Raw genomic sequence first — 13208 nt, 5'->3', positions numbered from 1 at the left:
AACTTGGGCCCAATATATACTGCCTGGATTTGTGCAATCCCTTCCCAATTGTCTCAGCTTTACCTAAGTCATTACTTACACTGCCCACCAAGAGGTCTTTCTAAAATATAACCAAGTTATCACCCATGAAATTTCTTTAATGGCTTGTTGTTGGCTTCCAGCTTGACACCAGACTCTTCAGCATGGTAAAGCAAATTCATTGTGCTTGGCCTACCTCTGCACCTTTGCTACCTGTTTACTTTCCCTTCACTTTGACCCCCCACCTGCATGTTCCCACTATTTGTAGCTCCTGAGCATGCTTCCTTGTAACACCTTGGCATTTGATACTCTCTCTGCTTTTCTCCAACTTCACTTGGCTCATCTTCCTTGTGCCCAACATGTTTTTCCATTCTACCACACCACCACCACCTCAGCCTGATTGACATTCATTTCTGTGATTCTACTATATCCTGATCACAACACTAGTCTGACTTCTGTATTAGCTAATTCTTTAGTGAATGCTTACCACATTCCAGGCATTGGGCTGTGTTTTAATAGATTATCTCATTTAATCTTCCTGGGAGCCCTATGATGAAATATTATTTAATCGCAGAATTTAAATAACTTGTTGTTAGTCACAGAATGGAGCCAGAAATACATTCCAGCTAGTCAGATTCCAAAACTTGCCCTCTTAATTACTGTGCAGTACTAACTTCCTACTGTCAGACTAATACTAGACCAGTTTTGTTAGGAACAAGGCCTGTAATTTTTTACCTCTCACTATAGTTTGGATCTGGAATGTCACCCATGCATTAAAGACCTGGTCCCAATTCACAGTGCAATTGAGAAGTAGTAGAATCTTTATGAAATGGGGACTAGTAGTATGTCTTTAGGTCTCTAGGGTCATGCCCTCAAAGGGGATTGTGGGACCCTAGTCTCTTCCTCTTTCTTTTGCTTCTTGGTCAGGAGGTGAGCTGACTTTGATCTACCACATACACTCCAACATGATGTGCTACCGCACCACAGATCCAAAAACTGGGGTGGGGCTGGGGGTGTGCAGAAAGGGCAAATGACCATGGATGAAATATCCAAAACTTTGAGCCAAAATAGGTCTTTTGACTTTATAAGTTGATTATCTCAAGTATTTGTTCCAGTAACAGAAAGCTAACACACTGTATCCTCAGGTTCTAACAAAATGCCTTAAACACAGTAACTGAAAACAAATCCTGAATGACATTTGCCCATTCTTTTGAAGCTAAATAATTATACAGTATCTGTCACTTTCAGTCACTCTAATCTTAGTAGCTCAACCACTGCCCATTCATTTTAATTACAGAGTAATATGATATGTAAATAGTTCACTTCCTTCATTTCAAAAGAATTACAAAGCAATGTACTTCGGAGCTGGAACGATTCTGCAAATTCAGAAGGAAGAGCGAGTCTCCTTGAACATAATACCCCATCTCATTATCGGCTGTGTAGCCTACAGCACTGATGTTTCCTTCTGCTGAGAATGTCCACACAACTTGATTTTGATCCACATCTAAAAGCACTATCTTGCTGCCAAGAAGAGTTATGAGGTAAGGAAATGGGTTGATTTCTGCAAATGAAAAACAAGTAGATATTATGTATGAGAAAAATAGATTAGCAAAGTCCCTTGAGCCAGTATCAGGCAGTTTATAAATCCACTGGCCTCCTTTGGGTTCATCTAATAGTCAGTTTCAATGAAGACTTTAAGGTCTTCTAATCCTAGATTCGTCACCTAGCTTTTGGTGATGAGAAAAATTGATTATTTTATTTCACCTTAACTTCAGAGATGCTGTTCATATCTCTAAAGATACCCATGGGGGGTGCTTTTATACTGTTATTTACACAGATTTTAGGTAACAAATACCTGATGTGTAAGACTTCACTATGTCAGAAAATGGTCCAGGTCCTTTGGATGTGAAAACTCGAACCTAAAGGAAAGAAATAAAACTATACAAATTATGATAAATTTCCACTTATCTTGAATTCAGTAGCTAAAGGCTTCACATAACTAAATTTACTATATTTTTAAAAGGACATTTATAAAAAGAAAATACTTAAGTTTTATATTAAAAAATAATTATGCATTTCAAACTGTTTCACATATATTATCTCTTTTGATCCTCACAACAACTAGAAGTAGAAACTGGACCTAGATTATAATTAAAGTAATTCATCTAATAATGACAAATGTAGAAACAGGCACAAGAACCAAATCTTCTGCAGTTTGTAATACTTTTCTTTCCATTGTTCCCCGCCACATTCCTAACAGTTAAAGTTTTATTGAGTAACAAATCATTACCATTTTTAAACCTTACATAATATGCTCTCTCAATTAACAGAACTTTGGATGGCTTTTATTATACTTCTGGCATTAAATACAGTTTATTATGCTCTGTATATTAATATCTGTATGAAGTATAATGGCATATTTTTATACCTAACAGTCTTAACTTTTGGCACAGGACAGTTAAATGAAACTCATTCATATCCATGCATATCACCTTGCAAGGTTCTACCATGTCTGAAATTTGAAACTGTTTACATATGGACAGATACACTTAGCCAGAATATTTATTTAACTGAAATAAGTTAAATAATGTGTATTATTTTTAATCTTTTTGATTAGTATATGTAGACCTAATAATTAGTATATGTAGACCTAAAAATATGTATATGTAGACCTAATAATATGTAGACCTAATAACCAAAATAATTATTGATTAGAATTTTACCAAAAGAAAAAAGATCCAAAGGAAACTCAAATCTTGAAGATATTATTTCTCCAAAAAAGAAACAGAAAATAACTGTGAATATGTATAACATTGTCACCAGCATGGTAATTGATGAAGATATAAAAATCATCAAGGCCTCTACTGTAAGTGGAAAGTTATTTCATATTAAATATTTAAATTTTTGAAATGCAGTGATAATAGATTTTTTTCTTAACTGCTGTCCTCTTTCCACTCTGTCAGTAGATGAGTGGAAACTGTGAGATATCAACTATGCAGACCCTCAGCTTTTATTTCCATTGGCGGCTCCAAGTCAGGGCATTTAGATGGTTCCCAGGGGTGTTGTGATGTGGTGGACAGGAGCCTAGGAATTGAATTATGGCATATCACTTCCTAGTCATGTAGCTTTGATAACTGACTGATACTTGTGGGGTTTTTCTTCACAGTATGAGGATCAAATGAGATAAGGAATATAAAAGTACAATCATGGCGCATGGCTTATAATGATCACAGTGACAAATATTGCTTTACTCTGAATCTGAAAAGTACCCTTAATGTCAGAAAGTTGCTGAGATATTCTTTACCCAAGCTGACCTCTCTTCCCTGTACACTTCTGCTGCCCGTTTGACCCCTCTGATCACAGTGCACTTCAAATTATTACAGAGTGGGAATTCTTAACCTAGACCTTTAATTAACCCTCTGTGGCACTAGGTAAGACTCCCATATCCTAGTTTTCTCTCTCGTACCTGGAAGGCAACAATGTACCCAGGATTCATGCCCTCCAGTTGAAAGGACATCACTGAAGGAATGACATTGACGGCAATCCATTGTTTAAATGTATTGTTCATGTCACTTTGGTTGGATATATGATAAAAAATTTCAAATCTTGTTAACACGCCATTTTCATGCTTAGGTTTATTCCACCTAAATTCTATTACAACTTCATTCTTATTGAGGTGTTTTCCACTTGGTAATATAAATATTCTGGGGTTTTCTGGTGCTGATGGAACTGTAAAACAGAGGCATAGATAGGGCAGAAAAGAATATAAGGTTTTTACCACTAATGATCCCTTGATAGATGGAGTGAAGTTCATTTCCACAGAGCAGTGCCACCAAAGTTGATATCCCAAGACAATCTCAAATGGAGCATACCTGGATCCAAATGCTAACTCCTTTAGAATAAGCCCAAGGTCCACTATTCCTGTTGTGAGACTCAGACTCATGGATAAATATTGTTGAACAAATTATAACAGTAAATGCAATGGTGAATGGATATCTATGTTTACTGAGCTCTAACCTCCTGCCAGGTCCTGTGTTAGAAAGTATATGCAAATTAAATTAATATGAAGTTATTATTTGCCAACATTTGCAAAAGTGATTGGATGGAGACTTGTTGAAACTGGAGTGTAAATTCTGAATTAGGTCCCTGCCACTCACAAGGGTAATTACTAGGCTTCCATTTCTCACTTGAATAACCTAGATTACAGCAACTGTCCTATGCACCTCAGAGCTGTGTGAGGATCAGATGAAATGATCTTTCTGACACATAATGGTTATGTAGTAAACTTTTAATAAAGGAATGACACATAAATGTGCTTTATACACTTTAAATTGATGTACACATGCAAAGATATGGCTAGTATTCTTTCAGGATATATTTCCAAAAAAACCATAAAATTTAGGCATCAGTTATTCATCCACAAAACATTTTGAGTTACCATATTTATGAACACCTGCCTTCCAAGAAATTATTTCTGCTCTTAAATGCTCATTTTCCTAATGAACGTTTTCAGAAATTGCCTGAAATGTATTTCTGCATCTTATACAACACTACAACCAAGTGAAACAATCTTTAAGAAATCTTTGAAACTCACTTCTTTTGAAATAAATTATGCAGATTTATTTACTCATGCTATTCTAATCTCCAAAAATTTATTGAAAGGGTAGTGAATCTAAACACATCTACGAAACTGAAAGTTATTTTTAAGTATTATTAACTACCCATTGCAAATAATGGGAGTGAGATTCTGCCTCTTTTTATTTTCTTAAAGAGAGATTTTTACCCCTGTACCTGTTTCAGGTGCTCGAAGTAATAGAGATGTTTTGAGGCCCTTTCCCCAGTAGGTATAAGGAGTGACAGAAAGGTTAAATAAGGCATAGGGCTCCAGCCCTTCCACAGTAAATACAGGAAAAGGATGTTGTTCACTAGCCAGGAACTAAAATAAAACATAAAACATCATTTTCTTAAGGGAAGAATTAGAAAATTTTTTGTTCCTAATTAACTAAAATCTCCAAATTTCAGTTCATGTGTGAAGTCAACACTTGTAATTTTGGAAATGTTAATTTTAGTAAGTCCTATATTTTACTATATATTCCAGTTAAAGTGTATCCAACATAGCAGTTAACACAAAGTGGTCAGAGACTGGCTGTAAGTCAGTGCTTTCAGAAATAATCCCAATAACCAAATGCTAAGGAAGTAACAGGAGATGGGCTTAACTAACAAAGTACAGATCAGTGTGTACTGGGGCTGAACCTGAGGGTACAGACTATGTGAAAAAGGGAACTTACTAGAACCAACACCATACCTTGGAATGAGCACTAAATTCCACACTGTAGAAGACTATGCCCCAGTCCACAGGAGGAGGTGCATTCCATAGAATTTGAAAATATGAAGCATTTCCTTCAATCCTAAATGAAGACTCTTGAACAGAATCTGGGATAACCTTAGGAGTAGAGGAAAAGTTTCCTTTGGGATGGAGGAAAGAAAAGGGAGAAAGGATTTAGGATTATCAATCTACATGGAATCATGGAAAATCAATAGAAATTACTAATAATTAGAACTAAAACAAATTTTTCCTTCCCTTTAACATATCCTGAAAAATATATTTTTGTGACTTCTTCAGACTGCAAATTTGGATTCAGGTTAAACAGGCTACAAACAAACCAACAGAAACTACTAATACCTTTCTCCTCTTACAACATAATTCTTAAGAAAAATTCCCAACTTAAACATTCATTTAACAGAAGGTATGGGGGGATAGAGGGTAGACAGAAATAATAAAATAAAGTACCTGGCAGAGGCTTGAGAGATGTCTGAATAATTGTGAACTGATTAAATTTAGTTGGCTCTGAAACAGACACACTGGTTCTCTGACCTATTTCCTGAGCTGTGATAATTCTAAAGCCATTGATCCAGAAGAGTCGACCACTGTAGTACATGAGTGCATTCTGGGAAATTTCAGAAGTACTCCAGGCTGCAAATTCTGTGATGATGATATCCCCAGTCCTGTTGAAATGATGTAAATTAATGCATGCATCTGTAGTAGAGGAAGAGCTGGTACAAGCAAGTACTCATGAGAATATATTATAAATACATGTGTATGCCTATGTATGTGAAAAGATAGGGGAAATAGTTTACTTCCCTATTAAAGGTGGGTTTTTGTGAGGTTTTTGAATTTTTTTTAAAGTAACAAACCTAAGCTAATTTTTCTAGGGTTATCTTATTAATATGATATTGCATTAGTGGGATCATTTACACAGTCGCAGCTTTTGACAAATATTTGTGATTTTGATGATACTCTGCATTAAAGGCACAACCTGAATTCCTATAACTTCATTAACACAGAGATCACATCTTTGGTTTATTCCATGTACTCCTACAACATTTGTATTAACAGAAGAAAGACATGAGGCAAGGTACTTACAGGACTGGAAAACACTTTTTTAAAAAAGTGAAACCAGTAAAAACCAATGCATCAAGGATAAATTCGCCATCTGTTCAAAAGACTCAAAAAGCACTTACAGATGTGAGGAAGAGGGTTTTGAGACCAACCAAGAACAATGCAATAAACCAGTGCTAGAGATAGTACAAGCTAGAGTTCAGCTATAATTTTACCTAAAAGAAAACAAAGGAAAACCTACTATGTCTGAGGGATTTGAAGAAAGGAGATGCCCTAAGACCAAGAATTTGAAGGCATTTATCCAGAACTGACAAGAATAACAAACAGTTCCTGAATGTGGTGGCTATGAAAACTCCAGTCCATACAGACAGAGAATAGCTCTGTGTGTCACAAACTTTGTCAAGACCCCATATGGTCATTCTTCTTGTCTATCCCTCAGCTTCATTCAAGAAACTGTTTCATATTTAATCCAGTTCACAAGACACCATACAGATATTGTCTACATGCCCTCATGATTACACCTATTCCTGAATATGACCATGCCCCACTGTGAATTAATCAATTTTCAGTGTAGTCAATACTTCAGAGCCAAACAGAATTGTGTGGAATCCCCAGTTCCACCAACTATTAAATATGCAATTTCAGGCAAATAATTTAACCTCTCATTTAATCATATTAAAATGTAGATATAACAATACCAAAAATTCTATATATGGGTGAAGCTGATCTCATCTTACCATGACTTTCTCAAGAAATAAAAAGATAGACTAAATCAAGTCTATGACCCCCACCACCCCATCATGAATAGTTATGCCCAACAGGATGAACAGCGAAAAACAATTCAGAAGGCACAGTCCATTGAGTGGCTTCTGCTCCTTGAGTCAGGCCTCTCTCCTTCTCTTAGGTAGTTGTCTTATTTATTTGCCACTCATTAGTCTAGCCTGTGTGATCCTTTTGTGCTGTGAACACTTTTTCCTGTTCACGAATGTCTCCTCCTTCAGTGATGCTTATCAGCTTCTACAGTTTAGTCAAAATACTTCTTTTCCTACTAGGGAATTCAAATAGACTCTTGCTCAACTTGTTTTTAGAGATTTTTTTTCTCTCAATGAGAAGGAATTTAACAATGACTCTTACTTTAGAAATCTGTTATGGTTGCTTCTAAACTTATGCCAGTTGCCTAGTACTCCACAAAAAACTATCTCAGTGATTCTCAGTGTTTTAGAGAGGTGACTTGATTTTTCTAAAAATGATTTGTGCAAACCATTTTCAAATGTTGACATTTCCCTCTTAAAAAAAAGTATAAAATATAGCATTTGAAATCAAAATAATTTTTAAATTTTTTTAGAAAATTTCACATTTCCTTGAGAAAACAAAAGTTACCTTGGAACATCATAACTGGGAATGGTGAATCTTATGATGAAGATGTATACTCACCAGTATCATTCCTATAGTCCTATTTCTGGCAAGACACTATCCATTCCTACAAAGTTGCAAAGGCTTTGGACTTATACTCCCTTGTCCAATTTTAGATTTTATTTCTACTTCTCAGTGGCACTTTCCAGTGACCTTCTAGAAGAAATACACAAAACCAAATTCTAGGTGGAAGAACACTCACCAAGCAGGATGCACTTGATCTGAGAAAGCTCTTTCTGTTCTGGACCACCCATAGGGCTGGTGCAGCCTTCAGTGGGAAGATGTTTAGTCAGCCTTGCTCTTGGCATGTGTTGTATGTTTTAGCATTGCTAAAACTATCCCTAAGATAGAGAATTTTCCTGCAGTAACAAGCCAAAATCCTTAGTTCCACTGATTCGGATTACTCCTTACTTCTAAAGACTCCTTACTGCTAAAGACTCCTCACTCAGGTGAAATTCTCCTGCCTATCTGGGTTGGCCCCAAAATTCTCAATCTCTGGTGTACTTGTATAACTTAAACACAACTTCCTTACTTTCAGTAGTTCAGTACTCCAAACCCTTCATTCCTCGAGAAGTAAAGTTAACTTGAATTGAAACTCAGCTAAAAAAAAGAATTACAACATTGTGTTTGCACCATAAACCCTTCCATAAAGCATAAGATGTGTATAGGGATGAGGTAAGTACTCTACTGAAATTTGGTTCATTCAATAAATGTTATGTGTATAATTCTGTATTAGCCATTAGGAATTCAGTGGTAAATAAGACAAATAGAATCACTGCATTTCATAGAATAATTCAGCCCAGCTGAACAGACTGATAATTTGCAAATAAGTCACCACTGAATGGACTGTAAAAGGAAAATTAAAGTGAGTTTCTTAACAAGGAGATCTAACTGGGTCTGGACAGTTGAGACAGCCTCCCATAGGAAACAATGCTTAAGCCAAGTCATGCAGACTGAACATGAATTAACCAGGGGAATTATGCTGGGGGAACAGTTCGGTCAGAGGGAACTGCAAGGATGTAGGCTCCTCTGAAGCAGTATAATCTGCCCTGACATAACTAAATATATCTGAACTTTCATGACAAGTGCACCCTTTTCAACCTCTACGTCAGAAATGTTGTTATGCTATTTATAGGTTTATTCTTTAATAAACAAAAAGGGAATGGCTGTACAAAGGAGAGGGAAGAACAATTTGAAAGGGAACTCCATTACAACTCACAAGTGCAGAATGTGATGGGTAACAGTTGATCATCTTTAATCCCTTCCTGACTATCCCTCTAATTAACCATGTGACATCAGGCAAATGTATAAACCTTCTGGACATCAGTGTCTTTATCTGTGAAAGAAAATAATACCTAAATTTTCCCTCTAAATGTTGTGCTTCAATGGTTTTATGTCTTATATTTTAATTTCAAATGTGCAGTTATACCCTTGAAGTTAAAAATTTGACTGTTTAAGTTAAAGTAACAAAAGAATGTGGATTTTATAGTATGTGTAGGAGTAAAATATATGACAGTAAGAACACAAAGAGTGGGAAGAAAATAATTGAAAATATATAGTCATAAAGTTTTCAAATCATTCATTAAGAATATTTTTGAATATTTACTTGCTAAGTTGAAGATACATAATGTGAAGATTTTTTTAAATGTGCATTTTAATCTCTAACACAATATGAAAACGTAGACATAATTAAGATTTCACTAGAGGAGACAGTTTCATAGTGTTTTTTTTTTTTACCCACAAAAGAAGATGAGAAATAGAAACAAAGAGCTGAAGAGATAAATGCAAGTCAAACTTCAACATGGTAGGCTTAAATCCAAACATATTAATAATCATATTAAATGTAAATGAACAAAACACACCAATTAAAAGGCAGAAATTGTAATGTTGCATTAAAAAGAAAAACACTATATGCTGTTTACAACACATACATTTTAAATGTAAAGACACAAATGATTAAAGGCAAAGGAATGAAAAGTGATTTATTATGCAGACATTAAGGAAAGCTGGCCAGGTTATACTAATATAAGACAAAGTAGACTTTGTGATGCAGAATATTGCCATAGATGAATAAGGTTAGCTTGTAATAATAAAAAGTAAATTAATATTGTATATACTAAATACAAAGCACCTGGATACATGAACTACAGAGAACCATAGGCAAATCTAGAACCACAGTGCAAGACATTAACACCTCTTTCTCAGTGATAGATAATACAGATAAAAATATTTTAAAGACATTATTCATCAACTTCACCTACTTGACATTTATAGACTACTGCACCAAGTAATACAAAGAAAGCATTCTTCTCTAGTTCACATAGAATATTCAACATAATATACCATATGCTAGTACATAAAATAGCTCAAAAATGTAAAAAGGATTAAAATTAGAGTATGTTTGTTGACCACAATGGTATCAAATAAAAAATAATATAAATAATACACATTAAAATCCCATATATTCCAAAATTAAATGACATACATAAAAAAAAAACTATGAGTCAAAAAAAATAAGGAATATTAGAAAATACTGTGAACTGGGGAAGATTTCAAGATGGTGGAATAGAGGAGGCTGCTTTCCTGGGAGAAACTAAGAAAGCAGACAGGCACCTTCTCAACAAGGTAGGTAAGTGAGAAAAATAAATGGTGGGTACTTTACTGGAATTTAATACTGGACACTCAAAGCAGATTGGTGACTAAGAAGATTGGATATAATAAAATAAGGAAGAAATCTCCAGTGCCAGTCCATGCTAGAATATAGTACCCCAGCCGCTGCCATGGCTGGAGGCACCAGCAAAAGTGGTCCCTCCACAAGCACAGTGGAGGGATGAGGGAATTAAAGGAACCCACACTTTTAGGAGGACTGAGTCACATCTGAGTATGGAGAGTTTAGAGAACAAGGACACTGCCTGACTAAACTGAAAGGTGCTGCACAATAGTCTTGTACAAGAAAGAAATCACATTTCTCTTGGTGTGTGCATGTGGAGGACAGAGGAAGGAACCATTTTCAACCACAGCATGGGGGTCAGCAGCTGAGGGAGCTGATTCCTGGCAAACCCAAGGCTGGCTAGAAATACAGTCCTGGCAAACCAGCACTGCAGGACATAGAGTGTGCCTGAGTGACCAAGAGAATATCAAACATGGAGAGAGGTTTACACGGGGGACAACTGGTCACAGAAACACACCCAGCTGTCCCCCTCTTCCTCCAATCTGGCGGTTTGCAAGACCTGCAGGGAGAGATACACCAGGCTGGGAATTCAAAAGGGCAGGGGCAGGAGAGATTGAGTTTGGAGACTGAAACTGAAACCAGGAAACATGGGGTCATCAGGTGACATAGTGGACTAAGAACTGGCTCTTCAACCAAATGAGTGGAACCCAGGGGAGATTCCTAGAGTCCTGCAATCTAGCATAGACTGGCAATTACTTGGCCCTGGAGATGCACTGATTTAAAATCTCCAGACCAAATGGCATCCAGCAAAGAGCCTGGAGCCTATGTAAGTCGAAATACCCCTTCCAGGAAGATTGCCTCTCTCACCCTAGCAATTCCACCCTGAGGGTAGAGCAAGCATCATTCTCTAGACAACCCCACCTAACTGCTGAGAAGGAAAGCTGAGAATATTTGAACTCCAATGGAAATAATTCTTTAACTTTTCATTGAGTTTTTTTTTTTTTTTCTTTTTTCTTTTCTCCATTTAATTGTGACTTTAATGGTTCATGGACATTAGTACAGATTCATATTTGTTGTTTTTTTTCTTTTCTCATTTCTAGCACTTTTGAAACCAGTTATTTTTCATGGATTAGTTTTTTAAGGACTAGGAAGTTTGATTAGCATATCTCAGTTTTGTTTAGCATTCTTTTATTTTTTTAATTTTAATTTTTTAAATTTTTATTTTATATATTTTTCTCTCATTTATCTATTTACCTTGAATCTCTTTCTCTCTTTTCTTCTGCTAACAGCCAGACTCTATGGTTCTCTTTCACTCTTCCTTTAATTTTTACTTCTATTCTCTCTACTGTTCCCTCATAATCATCATCCTATATCACTTCTGTTCTCTCCCAGTTCACCATTCAAAATTGTAAACCCTTTTCCAAACTTACTGTTTTTATTGTAGGCAATAACTGATCATACCATTTCTATTTATTGTGACAACACTGTAGACATTATAGCAGGAACTATTTGGTTTAATGATGGATAATGTTTGCTTTGGTTGTTATTATTTCTCTCCCCCGAAATGGTGAGATACTGTAAACTTTGAAGGACACTATAAGTCTACATGGTAGAAACTCTACCATCTTAGATCCATATTGTTAGATGTGTAGACACACAAACAACATGAAAAAGCAAGGGGAAAACTATACCCACACAAAACAAGATACTTCAATAACAGAATTTACAATCAACATAGTTAAAATTTTAAAATCTGGGAGGTAAAGGACAATGTAAGGAGTAATATCATACAGAAAATACAGAAAGTGAAAGATAACTTCAATAAAGAGATAGAGTCTGAAAAAAAAATTAAGCAGAAATCCTCAAAATGAAGGAATCAATAAACCAAATTAAAAATTCAATGGAAAGCATTGCCAATAGACTAGACCACTTGGAAGACACCGTTTAGGCAATGAAGAGAAAATATATAATGATGAAAATAAAGTTGACAGTGGAGAAAAGATGTTAAGAGACCATGAACAGAACTTCCAAGAAATGTGGGATAACCTGTGAAGAGCAAATTTAAGATTTATTGGGATAAATGAAACCTGGATATACAAACAAAGGGAATGTACAGTCTTTTCAATAAAATAATATCAGAAAATTTTCCAAACCTAAAGAACGAAATGGAAAATCAGATATAGTAGGCTCACAGGAGTGCAAATACACAAAGTTACAACAAATCCAGACCAAGGCACATTAGGAAAATGACTAACATACAGAATGAGGATAGAATTTTAAAGGCTGCTTGAGAAAAATGACAAATCACATTTAGAGGGAAAACAATCTTGATCTCAGCTGATTTCGCAAACCAGACACTCAAAGTTAGAAGGTCTTGGAATAATATACACCAAGCTCTGAAAGAAAATGGATGCTAATCAAGAATTCTATACCCAGAAAAATTAAGCTTCAGAATTGACAATGAAATAAAAACCTTCCAAAATAAATGAAAGTTAAAAGAATTCACAATTAGAAAGCCTGCTCTACAAAACATACTCAATATAATATTTCATAAAGAAGAAATGAAAAATAAAAGTGAAAACCAGCAAAGGGAGGAACTACACTAGAAGAATAGTCAGTTAAAGGAGAAATTAATTCAAATTAAAACCAGAAATAAATCAAAAGGACAGGGAATAAATATCATTTCTCAATAATAACATTGAATGT

General features: G+C 35.4%; 1 protein-coding gene across 5 annotated transcripts in view; it reads right to left on the bottom strand.

The window, feature by feature from the left end:
- Positions 1 to 13208, bottom strand: part of Ros1 (ROS proto-oncogene 1, receptor tyrosine kinase) — a 133673-nt gene that overhangs the window by 62513 nt on the left and 57952 nt on the right. For all 5 annotated transcript variants that reach the window (XM_047558202.1, XM_047558203.1, XM_047558199.1 and 2 more), the window contains 6 exons: positions 5810 to 6024; positions 5324 to 5484; positions 4810 to 4954; positions 3485 to 3747; positions 1874 to 1937; positions 1377 to 1579 (listed from right to left, as the gene is read on the bottom strand). In XM_047558202.1, coding sequence (XP_047414158.1) covers positions 1377 to 1579; positions 1874 to 1937; positions 3485 to 3747; positions 4810 to 4954; positions 5324 to 5484; positions 5810 to 6024 — 1051 coding nt within the window. The remainder of the gene's footprint in view (positions 1 to 1376; positions 1580 to 1873; positions 1938 to 3484; positions 3748 to 4809; positions 4955 to 5323; positions 5485 to 5809; positions 6025 to 13208) is intronic.

This window comes from Sciurus carolinensis, chromosome 7 (assembly GCF_902686445.1).
Source record: "Sciurus carolinensis chromosome 7, mSciCar1.2, whole genome shotgun sequence".
Taxonomy (NCBI): domain Eukaryota; kingdom Metazoa; phylum Chordata; class Mammalia; order Rodentia; family Sciuridae; genus Sciurus; species Sciurus carolinensis.
Note: the sequence above shows the minus strand (reverse complement) of the source record. Positions and strands in the feature narration are given on the sequence as shown.